The sequence below is a fragment of the Bombus pyrosoma genome, linkage group LG14, assembly GCF_014825855.1.
Source record: "Bombus pyrosoma isolate SC7728 linkage group LG14, ASM1482585v1, whole genome shotgun sequence".
NCBI classification, from domain to species: domain Eukaryota; kingdom Metazoa; phylum Arthropoda; class Insecta; order Hymenoptera; family Apidae; genus Bombus; species Bombus pyrosoma.
In genome coordinates, this window is record NC_057783.1 from 1,461,959 (window position 1) to 1,473,450 (window position 11,492).

At 35.8% G+C, this 11,492-nt stretch overlaps 4 protein-coding genes across 12 annotated transcripts in view; 2 read left to right on the forward strand and 2 right to left on the reverse strand.

Annotated features, from left to right (window-relative positions):
* Positions 1–2,830, forward strand: part of LOC122575113 (transcription factor SOX-10-like) — a 59,459-nt gene extending 56,629 nt beyond the window's left edge. For 5 of the 6 annotated variants that reach the window (XM_043743601.1, XM_043743603.1, XM_043743602.1 and 2 more), the window contains exons 2-4: positions 712–889; positions 973–1,060; positions 1,143–2,830. In XM_043743601.1, the coding sequence (XP_043599536.1) occupies positions 783–889; positions 973–1,060; positions 1,143–1,781 (834 nt within the window). In that variant the 5' untranslated portion in view covers positions 712–782 and the 3' untranslated portion in view covers positions 1,782–2,830. Of the gene's footprint in view, positions 1–532; positions 609–711; positions 890–972; positions 1,061–1,142 lie in introns of all 6 variants that reach the window. The other variant, XM_043743599.1, reaches the window with a different exon arrangement.
* Positions 2,355–5,759, reverse strand: LOC122575109 (85/88 kDa calcium-independent phospholipase A2). The gene is made up of 3 exons (XM_043743591.1): positions 5,527–5,759; positions 5,327–5,417; positions 2,355–5,251 (listed from the first exon to the last, which is right to left on the reverse strand). Exons 1-3 carry the CDS (start codon positions 5,745–5,747, stop codon positions 3,191–3,193), a joined length of 2,373 nt encoding a protein of 790 aa, XP_043599526.1. The 5' UTR covers positions 5,748–5,759; the 3' UTR covers positions 2,355–3,190.
* A 613-nt stretch (positions 5,760–6,372) lies between these two features.
* Positions 6,373–7,003, forward strand: LOC122575116 (protein chibby homolog 1). Its single transcript, XM_043743640.1, has 3 exons — positions 6,373–6,572; positions 6,641–6,756; positions 6,862–7,003. Exons 1-3 carry the CDS (start codon positions 6,389–6,391, stop codon positions 6,952–6,954), a joined length of 393 nt encoding a protein of 130 aa, XP_043599575.1. The 5' UTR covers positions 6,373–6,388; the 3' UTR covers positions 6,955–7,003.
* A 203-nt stretch (positions 7,004–7,206) lies between these two features.
* On the reverse strand, positions 7,207–11,477 carry LOC122575106 (DNA topoisomerase 3-alpha). 4 transcript variants are annotated; one of them, XM_043743585.1, is made up of 12 exons: positions 11,338–11,447; positions 11,041–11,205; positions 10,607–10,953; positions 10,418–10,536; positions 10,002–10,348; positions 9,640–9,928; positions 9,056–9,554; positions 8,629–8,968; positions 8,030–8,546; positions 7,727–7,952; positions 7,424–7,650; positions 7,207–7,348 (listed from the first exon to the last, which is right to left on the reverse strand). In XM_043743585.1, exons 2-12 carry the CDS (start codon positions 11,119–11,121, stop codon positions 7,308–7,310), a joined length of 3,033 nt encoding a protein of 1,010 aa, XP_043599520.1. In that variant the 5' UTR covers positions 11,122–11,205; positions 11,338–11,447; the 3' UTR covers positions 7,207–7,307. The 4 variants fall into 4 exon arrangements, with proteins under 4 accessions (XP_043599520.1, XP_043599521.1, XP_043599519.1 ...); XM_043743586.1 differs by lacking the exon at positions 11,041–11,205 and having other exon boundaries at positions 11,394–11,477; XM_043743584.1 differs by having other exon boundaries at positions 11,041–11,430.
* Positions 11,478–11,492: the final 15 nt, after the last annotated feature.

Consider the following 11,492-nt stretch of genomic DNA (forward strand, 5'->3'; position numbering starts at 1 on the left):
ATACAAAGAAAATGGCACGCGACCGATGAGACGATGAACGAAGCATGTTCACGGAATATATAGGATGTGTATCGGATATACGATGAGATTTCTTGGAATGGAAAACTCGAGGCGACCCAAATAACCTTTCTTTAGCCGGCGAATCGTTCGTAGGGGGATACCGAGAGGAAGTCGGTAATAATAATTAGTCTCTTAATGCGAACGAACGATCGATAGATAAAGACCACCACGTTCGGAACTTCTCGTTCGTTTGCAACTCGTAAAACTTTTCTGTCTGATGCTGCGTTCGTTCATGCACTATGAATGATCGTTACGAGAAATATACGAAAGAAAACAAAAATGAGGCAAGGGGGAACACGCGCTAAGAGTATTAAGGGTTTGGCCAACCAGAGATTAAGATTATTTCAAGGGAAACAGGTGTCGTTTTATCTCTCCCGTTCCTTTACGATTCAATTCCGCGCAAAGATAGGCTACGCAACTTCCGGCTACACAAATTCCCACTAAACACGATACCGTTCCCTCTTCTTCTTAGCATTCACCAAACTCATGGTCTTCTACCATTCGTGACATCAGAAAATTTACCCTAGATCAGCATTGTCGTTGTTCAGGTATTACGTTCGCAACATTAAATAATACTAATATTTATGGCCGGCGGTGTACGTGATATTCGCGATGAAAAATATTCCAAAGAACTATCTTCGTCTTTTCCAGGCTACGACTGGACCCTGCTTCCGGTCACTTCTCGCGCAGGAGGACGAAGAAGCGCTCACGTGAAACGTCCGATGAACGCGTTTATGGTTTGGGCTCAAGCGGCTAGACGCAGATTGGCGGATCAATATCCGCAGCTTCACAACGCCGAACTTTCGAAAACGTTAGGAAAACTGTGGAGGTATTTCGAGCTGACATTATCTATATAAATTACCGTACATCGTAGTGTCGCGAATCGAAGGTTAACTCTAGCGAATGTAACAGAATCCTAAGCGACGGTGAGAAACAACCGTTCATAGAGGAAGCTGAGAGACTGAGGAACGCGCACAAAAAGCAACATCCGCATTACAAGGTGACTGTCGACGATCGTTCTAACAACGATCGTTCCAGTTTAGTCCGCCGCCTAAAGTTAAATCGTAAAATGCCAATTGCAGTATCAGCCGCGTCGACGGAAACCAAAATCGGAGGAACAAATGGGCATCGTGATGCATCGAGCTACTTTGTCCTCTCCAGGCACGTCTCTAGACTCTACCAACTCGTCCGACTGCACTTATCCTCGCCTATATCCAGATACCGGGATCAAAACGTACGACAGACCGACTTACCACGATAGCAAAACCAGCTACGATCTGTCGAGGTCGGTTTGGTCCGCCGACACGAGCAAATACCCGGTCGATCATTCGATCGTAGAAAGCAAACCGTACGACGGTATCAGATACGAATCGAACGTAGCGGCGAAAAGCTACGTGGACGCCAAGTGCTACGAGACGGTCAAGTATCACGAGGTATCTGCCGCTGCAAAATATCACGAGACGATTCCAAAGTATTCCGAGTTGCAAACGAAGCCTTACGATCTACCCAAATACCCGGAGAATCCCTTAAAATATCCCGCGGATGTTACCAGCCCGGGCAAATCATACGCGTGCGTACACAGCCAGTATTACTCCGCTCCAGAGGGATACACGGTGCACGAGGAGAACGAATACCAAACGCAGGGAGTTTCGACCCATTCTTTCTATCCGTATATTTCCGCGTCTATGACGCAACCGCCTTATTACATGGGTCCTCGATAAATCGCTCTCGTGCGATGTGTTTTATTCAGGGACCGAAAATAACACTTGTTTTCTACACTTTTACGGAAAAGGTCATTGAGAAAAAATGAATTTTTGCTTGAACAAAAAATTTTTAACAGATTAAATGATTTAAAATCAGTAACATTCAGGTATTCTAATTACGAATAACTATTATAAATGATTAACATTTTTTTTTTTTTTGTTATCGATGATCATCATCGGTGACAGAAATTATTTTAGATTATAGGTGATCGTTATGGGCGATGAGAACATTTTTCAGTTACTGGTAATCATTACTGGTAACGCAGATTTTTTTTTTTTTTTATCATCTATGACCATTATCAATGACGGAACCTTTCTTTCTTAACAATAAAAAAATTTTAATCATTTATAATAATAATTAGTCCTGACCAAACTCATTTAGAATAAGATACGAATTCTTATACCATAACTTTCTTAATTTCGGTTACAACAATAATCATGGTCCCTGGTTTTATTCGTTCGCGTAATTCTGCGCCCGAGATGAGCGTGCGCGCCAGTGTGTGGGCATCGATAGTTTGTTAGACCGCTTAGTACTGTTTTTTCTTTCTTTGCTATTTATTTTTTTTTTTTGGCAACAATGCGATAAAATAAATAAATAAATAAACGAATAAATATCTTGTCAGCGTCTAGTTTGATCAAGAAATACGTGTTGCCTATATGTACAATATAATTCACTCTCTATTATTTATTAGTAGATTGCGAATATTTATGCCGATTCAAATTTTTATAAATACAACGAAGCAGATTCTAAACAGAGATTCTTTCGCCTACTAAGTATCCTAATGAGAATTCTAATTTAGATATTTTACACATATTTGAGTATTATATTTATTCTCGATATTTTTGCATCTTTAAATTTCACAAAAATGCATAAACATCCGCAGTCTATCATATACCACCATCATTGCTAAAACCGCCATCAATCCTACATTCACCTATCGAGCACACGCGCTACTTTATATTTTATACATACATGTGTGTGTGTGTGTGTGTGTGTGTGTGTGTGTGTGTGTGTAAATAAATTAAATCTAGAAATGAAAATTGAAATAGAAAGCAGAAAGAAATAATAAATTGTGCGCTACTTCGTCGATTACAAATATCACGGGCCGACTAGTAAGTTTGCTTCGATACAAAATTTCCTAAATAATTCTTAATCGTCGAAATCCTCAACAGCAATTGTATGTATGTACAAAACATTAACAAACAATCAAATAACATAATTAATAAGGTAGAAAACGAAAGAAAGAGAAATGGAGGACAAAAGAGACAGATCCGTACTTTCGAGTGGGAGCAGTACAAGCATACGTGTATGTTCACGAAGAAATCAGCAACTCGTACATATTTGATTCTCACGAATCTGTACAGACTTAGAGGTCGCGATTTATCACAGCAGCTAATTCATTTATTTGATCCCTATTGGCATACATAAACGCTTTAGCGCTCCATATCATTTCAGCCAAAATCTCGTCGCTTTTTTCATCCATGGCGATATCCTGGGATAGTTGAGGATTAAACCTGTAGTAAGGCACTCCGATCATGGAACACCAATTTCTGGCACGATCAACGATCCTTCCGTCGCTTGCTGTTGCTTGATCCACCAATAGTACCGCGAGGACCGATATTCCCATCGCAAACTTTGCGGTATCCCATAAACTATCAGGCCGAAATATGTCGATATCTTTCAATGGACTAGAAGGTATCAGACCAGTGCCAAGAGAAACGACCAAAGACAAGGGGACCGCATTCTCTCCGCATCCAGAAGCCTTTAAAGCGAGATTGTATTCATGAATTTCAGTCATGGCATCCAAAGTCGGGTTATTCGCTATCAATCCACCATCCAGAAATTTGCCGAAAGCTCGAAAATACGATGGAGCTGCCCCGGTTGCTCTCGCTGCGTGCCAAAGCAATTGTTCGCTCGATGACGAAGCGAGAGACATCGAGGTCTCTGGATGCTCGAGTAGCGTACTAGGTGCATCGTAATTACGAAACAAATAAAGGTCGACAGGCTTTCTATCAGCCAATACAGCAGTGATCATTATCTTGGGTTTCTTGATATCCGACATCACCGTATTAACACCTAGGCAATCTTTTAATACTTTCTCTAAACCGTCGCTGTTGTACGGACGATTACCGACGAAAGCTTCCTCTTTCATGCGGAAATACAGTGCCTGACATTCTCGTAAGGACTTGCCAGCAGCTAGACCAAGAGTCAAGATTCCACCTGTAGAAGTGCCCGCGATCCAGTCGAAGCACTCTACGATAGGTTTCTGCAGGATCGATTCGATCTCCAATAACATTTGTACAAGAACTAAACCACGAATTCCTCCTCCATCTAGACAAAGAAGTCGACCACCTTTTATTTTCTGGTTTTCTTGCATAGCCATCTTGTCCATCCCAGAAACATGTAACATTTGATCCAACACTGTACGCGGTACAGCCCTTGGTGGTTGCTGCGGTGCGAGACCATTATAATTTTCGTTAAACTTGCAGCCTTTGCTACAATCTGACATTTCTGGTGGACAACGTTTAGCGCCTACCGCATCTAGAATATACAAAATTTTCTGACCCTCGTTGTTATCGATATTCACACGATGCCGTGACGTTTCCGACTTCCAATTTTTTGCATCAATGTCTGCTCCGAAAGCGATCAGCGATTGCACTATTGCCACTGTACCATCGGAAACCGCTAAATGCAGCGGAGTATTGCCATCCTTGTCGACGATATTTACAGAACACATATGACTTAACAAAGCCACTACGCATGATAATCGTTTCCTCATTGCCATGATGTGTAACGCCGTACGGCCGTCGAAATTCAAAGCATCTATATCGCAGTTACTTTCTATTAGAGCATTAATCACCTCCCTGCTCAGTGACCAATGCAATGGCGTACCGCCAAATTTCATGTCATCGGCATGAAGAACATTTGGTTTACTGTGCAAGAAATCTCCTACGTAACTAGGACTAGAAGGTTCACCCTCGGCAGCAGGGATGTTCACATCCGCTCCAATTAAAAGAAGAGCTTTAACGCATTCGGGCTTATTATTCAAACAAGCGACATGCATCGGTGTATGTCCATTACTGTTACGACTATTTAAACTGTTTGGAAGATCACCTCCAAGGGCTAAAATTATTTCTTTAGTAGATTTGGCTGCATAATGATAGACGGTATTTGCGCTATAATCCAGATGCTCCAATGAACTTTTAGCTTCAATCAACATTTGCACTGTACGCAGATTATTTGTTTGCACCGCAACTTGCAATGGAGACACCCCTGTTTCTGTATCTCCACTGTTCAACTGACTATTTACATCAGCATGGGTAAAGGCATTATAAAGAGCAAAATGAGCTGCCAAATGTGCCAATGTCCATGTCGGATGTTCCATCAAAGTATCACATAATTTCTGTATCTTATTCACATTACACATCTGTATAAATAAATTACTGGTAATCATGGTTTCTACACAGATTGCAAAAAATCATGAAATTTTGGAAATAATTACCTCGCGACAAATTTGAACAAGTACTGGAACCTTATCCTTATACACAATAAAACGTGTTGCGATATCTGCATTATCTTCTGATCTATATAAACTGAAACAATAAATTTTAATTATTTGAAATAATAAATAATATATAAATAACTTTCATACTACATCACCTATAGTAGAAAAAAGAAAGCAACGTATATGAAGATACCTACCTATATGCTTGATGCAATGTTTCTGTACAAGGCCTATGAAGAACAATTTCATATTTTCTTTCATTTTCACCTGGACCATAAAGTACGATACCATCCTCGCGGCATTCAATATGTCGATTACTATAATTTTCAGGCTTGACTTCTTGAACTATGTTCGGCGGTATATCCTGGAATACGATATTCCGAAGAACGTTGCTAGCGATCGTTCCAAGCCAAGTCATGATGGATAATTTAGGTTATCAATGAAAACTGTCACTACACCTTCTTAACTGACTATCAGTATAATCAAACGAATTAACAAGTTATATAAAATCGCAATGATCATTTCTTCGAAACCGTGATTATGGTGTGTCGTCAACGCTGGGAAAAACACGTAAAAAATGCCCCGCAGTAGTCAATCTCACTTCGATTCAATAACGAGCATAAGTATGAAATGGTCTAAACGGTGTCAATATAAACAAAAATTTTTGAAACACTGCTAACGTATCGCCTATAATACATAATACCCTAATTGTATGTTACGAATACGAAAATTTGATGCAGATAGTACAATCACGATTACCACAATACTCTGTCAACTAAAATAGTATAATACTATAATTATCGCAACATATATATACATATTATTTGCTATCTTCTATGCTACATTTTCCTTTCGTTAATGAAGCTATGGTTATTAAGTTTTTAATACAATGTGCTTAGAAAAGTAAATTTTTTTAAGTTTGAAATAAAATAATAAGATAAAATCTGTCCTTTTTTTCAAGTCAGTATTTCAATTGAAATACCAACATCAGATTGATATTTAACCTTCGCATTTAGATAAATCATTGTCACGTCATCGTATCATTGGTACATATACGCAATGCCATTGTTTTCAAATAAATTCTCCCCCAAAAAGACCCCTACAAGAAAAGTAGGAGTTTTCTTAGCGAACAAAGATTTCAGTCCGAAACGTATAGAAAAGGAACTGGGACCTAATGTTGGTCCTATACATTTAAAATTAGGAGACCAAGAAACTGTCTTTGAATCTGGTTCGTGGATCCCAGGTAAATTTACAATGAAAAATATTTTTTAAGCGATCTGTTAATACGATACGGAACTTATATTGTTTCAGAATCTGGTAAAATCGGAAGCACGTACAAAGAAAATGAGAAATTAAAAAAGGAAGTAAAAAGATTGGAAGATGAAAACAACTTATTAAAGCTAAAATTTGAAGTACTTCTTGATATGGTTATTAATACTTTGTTCCTTATTAAAATACATAATATTTAATACAGTATCTAACATCTTATTTTCATATAAAAATTACCATTTGTTTTATTTCATTTTTTACAGTTGACACAAACAACAGCAGAATATTATTCACAGAAGGAAGAACTAGATAGACTAAAACAGAAATTACCATACAACAAGAACAGAGATTCTTGATATAAAGAGCACATTATCATAATTCATCCTTTCTTTTACATATCGAATTAAACAAATGTGTTCATATAGCTATATATGATGTATCTTGTATGATGTATTTGAAATCTTGTACTTAATTTATTATTAATTTATACATTTGTACATATATAGTATATATTCATATATATTCAACTATAATCTTGTACTTAATCACTCTGCTCTTAATTTATATATATACATGTATATTTATGTTATAATATTCTAAAGGACGTTGTATATTTTAGAAAGTGATCATATGGAATATAAAAGACAATTACATTTCTGTCATTATGCTGAGTTTTTGTATTTGTACTGACATCATACACTCTCCTCTTTTAATCCATTGCATTCTCGGGACAAGTCCTTCTTGTATGTCCTAACAATAAAATCATATACCATAACGTAAATAATACATTCCACATCAGAAGATTATACACAATAAAACACAAACCTTCTGTACCGCAGATTCCACACTTTCTTTTACCAGTAGCAATGTGACGTCTTTTTGATAAATTTTTCTCTTCTCTAAATGTTCCTTTATTTTGTCCTCCAGACGCATTATATGTATTTCCACCGTTTTCATCCGCCCATTGAAAGAATTTGCAAGATTCGTTTATACTCTTAGGGCATGAGTAAAAAGGACGTCCTTTATTTGGACCATCTTTCTGTACAATCCGCCTACAATCCATATACAAATAATGATCTTTTCTAGGTATTAAAAATGTCAAAAATCTTTAGTTACATATTTGCTTACTGTATTGCGTTTTGATTACAATGACATTTAATATCATTGTGTGACGACGTAGGAACATCTCGATAATTATTAACATGAACACTTGATCTAGTGCTTGTACTGGCAATGAACATCTGGTTCGAACTACTATTTGTATTATTTTGCATTTGCTGTGTATTGTCTTCTGATGCCCAAAGAAAAAAGTTACAACTATTTTGACGCTTTGCACATTTGTAAAATATCCTTCCTAAAATGTCGTGAAACAACGTTATAATAAGTCATATTTAATGAAAAATCTTTCATCAGTGTCTAAGGCGCCTGTACCATGATTTGGTCCTTCTTTCTTTACTGTTAATCGAATCGCATTTTCATGGCAATTACACATAATAATAGCATCGTCATCGATGTTACCCCATGTTTTTTGTTCATTTCTAATCAACCTTTGATCATTATTTGAAGAATTGACATTATTAGCATCGATCCATGTATTATTCTTTGAAACATTTTGTCTTTTAACATTTCTTGATCTGCTTGTATAACGATCATCGTTCTCATTTCGCATGGACCCTATAGATGCGTTGTTTTCAGATAAACTCCTGTTTTCAGCATTTGAAGATGGATGAGTTACAGTGTTCCTTATTGAAGATGAATTTGAGACAATAGTCCTGTTAAATGTACTGTGGTAACCAGAATCTTGACTTTTAATACATTCGTTCTTTATATTTAATATTTCGTTAAACATAGGATCACAACCACCTATGCAAGTTGTATAATCAGTACCATAAATGGGGAAAGCGTTTCTCAATAGTTTAAATTTTAATTTACGAATATTTCCTATACACTAAAAATAATAATTTTAATTATATGGATATTATAATATATCATATAATAATTATAAGTATTGTGTAACATATAATGTTTACTTCTGAACAAACTTCATCCAAAACTTCGACATGTTCAATAGTTTGAGGGAACCAAATTACATTATTACATGTTGGAAACGACATGCAACCAATATACTTTCCTGTGCCTTGCTTTCTGTCTTTAAGGATCATATCCGAGTTGCATTTCGGACACTTAAAGATAATTCCTTGAGGTGGATGACTAATTTCTACCTGTGTATTACTCGGTCGTTCATCGAGGTATTCGGCTAAAGCAATATCGATTAGATTAGCACGTTCTACCGTTAGTTTAAATAGATCACGATATTTCTTTAGTTGAATTTCCAAAACATCTTTCGGATTTTTTTGTCGATCACATATCCTAGACGCAAATGTAAACAATTAAAATTCGATTAAAATATTCAGATGTTCTTTCTGTTGTTAAAAAGGAAATAAAAGATCGACGTACAATTTAAGATCCTTTTCAAGTTCAGCTCTTAAATTCGGTTTTGACATTTCAAATCCCATATTATCATAACCCATTACCAATCCAATCCCAAGTTTTCCAGGTATTAGATGCTTTTCATCTATCAAACCCACGTAATGACGCGACTTTATTGTATCTATATGCTCTGCATGAGTAGCATCGGTACCGATACCGTACTTATCCATCAAACTGATCAAATCAGCTTCAGTCAACAATTGTGGGGGACATGTTTTTTCCTCTACCATATCTATGCTGGTTGGTTGGAAAACTTGTCCTTCTTGATATACATGAATTTCTTTGTCGTTCCATTTTTCATATATGTACACATTTAAATAATTCTTTTCAATAATTTGTAGACCATTAGCAGCAAATTTTTCACCAGCTATATCGATCTCTACCGTTGTTTCTTGGCCTACCGCATCACATGATAAACAAGCCAAAAAGTGTCGAACCACAAATTCATAAACTTTAGCCTCATTGCCTGTCGTTAAATAATTTATCATAAATTAACGGCAGAATATCTTTCGTCAATAAGTATTTAATAAGTGTTAAATTTGTGTGCATACCATTTAAACCATCAGCATATTTTATTGGATGTATTGGAGGATGTGCTTGATCGCTTTTCTTGCCTTGTCTAGGAGTCAATCCCTTTTCTAATAATTGCTGTGCAAAATTGCCCCATGCCGAATTGTTTACTTGTTGATTCACCAATGGGGCTAAATTCAATTCTTTTGGAAATATATTTGTTTCTGTACGTGGGTAACTAATCAAACCTTGAGTATATAATTTTTCCGCAATTCTCATAGTGTCCTTCGCGCTTAAATGAAGTTTACGAGAGCCTTGCTTTTCGAGCTCCTAGATATATTTAACATAATTAAATAAATTGCATTGTATCTTTTCTTACTGAAACTACTACTTTATTACTTACTATTGTGTCCAGTGGTAGTGGTCTCCACTTATTCTTAGGTTTACTTAATACTTTTTTAACAGTAGCCATAGGCTGTTCCAAGCATATATCCAAAAATACTTCACAAGGCAATTTTTCAAATAGTGTTCCTCTTGACCATCTAAATTCCACAGAAATATTATCATGGATATCCATTACTTTTATCTTCCAGTATGGTTCTGACTTAAATCTTTTTATGGCTAAAAATCTTTCAACTACAAATCCTAATGTAGGAAACTGACAGCTACCATAACTAATCAGCATATCAGCCAGAGTCCTGGGAAATACTTGTTTCAGTCTCAGTGTTTGAAATCTTGTAAATGCAGCACCTGCAATGTTGTTCCTCTTACATTTAAGTTCATAGATATATGATGTTATTATAGATATTTTTTAAATACCTATTCTTAGATCCAATTCACTTCGTACATCAACAGCATCACTAATTGCTTTATCCGGTTCACATAAATTTTGAAGAGCTCTATTTACAGATGCTTGTGTAATCTCAGAAAATTTTGCTCTATTAAATAACATATATATTATTACATGGAAGAAGATACAATTTCATGTATAACATATTTGATAAATACCTATATATACGAATATTAGACTTAATTGCACGACAGACTTGAATAATTTCAAAACCTATATTCTCTCCTTCACGATCACAATCAGTCCAAATAATTAACGCACCACATCTCTGTACTTCCCTTTCCAAGGTTTTTTTAATCTTAATAGAATTCTCTTCCGAACATTGCTTTATTACAGGTGCATCGAATAGACTTAATGGATGACAACCTTGCCATTTACGATATGCCCCAACAAACTCATAATTTAATAAATGACCAGATACAGAAGTCATGATCATTTCGCAATTTTGATTCCATAGATGTGAGTTAAATTCATAAATTTTATTATATGGCGATAATCCTTCTCTCTAAAAAGAATATAAAGCAAAAATATTGTTCATATAAAAAATTTGTACATTTGTCATATAGTTCAATTAAAGTAACTTTTCAAATACCCGTTTAGAAGAGCCACGAGACAAATAGCCCGCGATACTTTTTGCGGCATCGTTCTTTTCCGCAACGTTGAGAACTTTCATAACCGTAAAAGAACTTTTAAATCTTATAGAAATCTGATAATATTGTTTTAATTCATATAAACTTAACTTTGCAGTATTAAATACCTTTGTAACAAATAACATCACGTAATATGTACAGTAGGTTTTTAGTCCAATGGGGTTATAAATTATTGTGTTTAATAACTTTACAAGATATCATCGTGTTAAAATAAAAAGTGTAGCTGTCATCTTATTTACCTATTTTTTAATTAAACTCGTCGAGTTTCTTTCTTATTACATTAAATACAACTTACACAACAAAACCAACTTTCAATTGCCGCCCTTAACATTGTTTGACTACTTCAGCTGGTTAAGCAATGTATGAAACTTCTTCACTTAATAATTCCTATTGA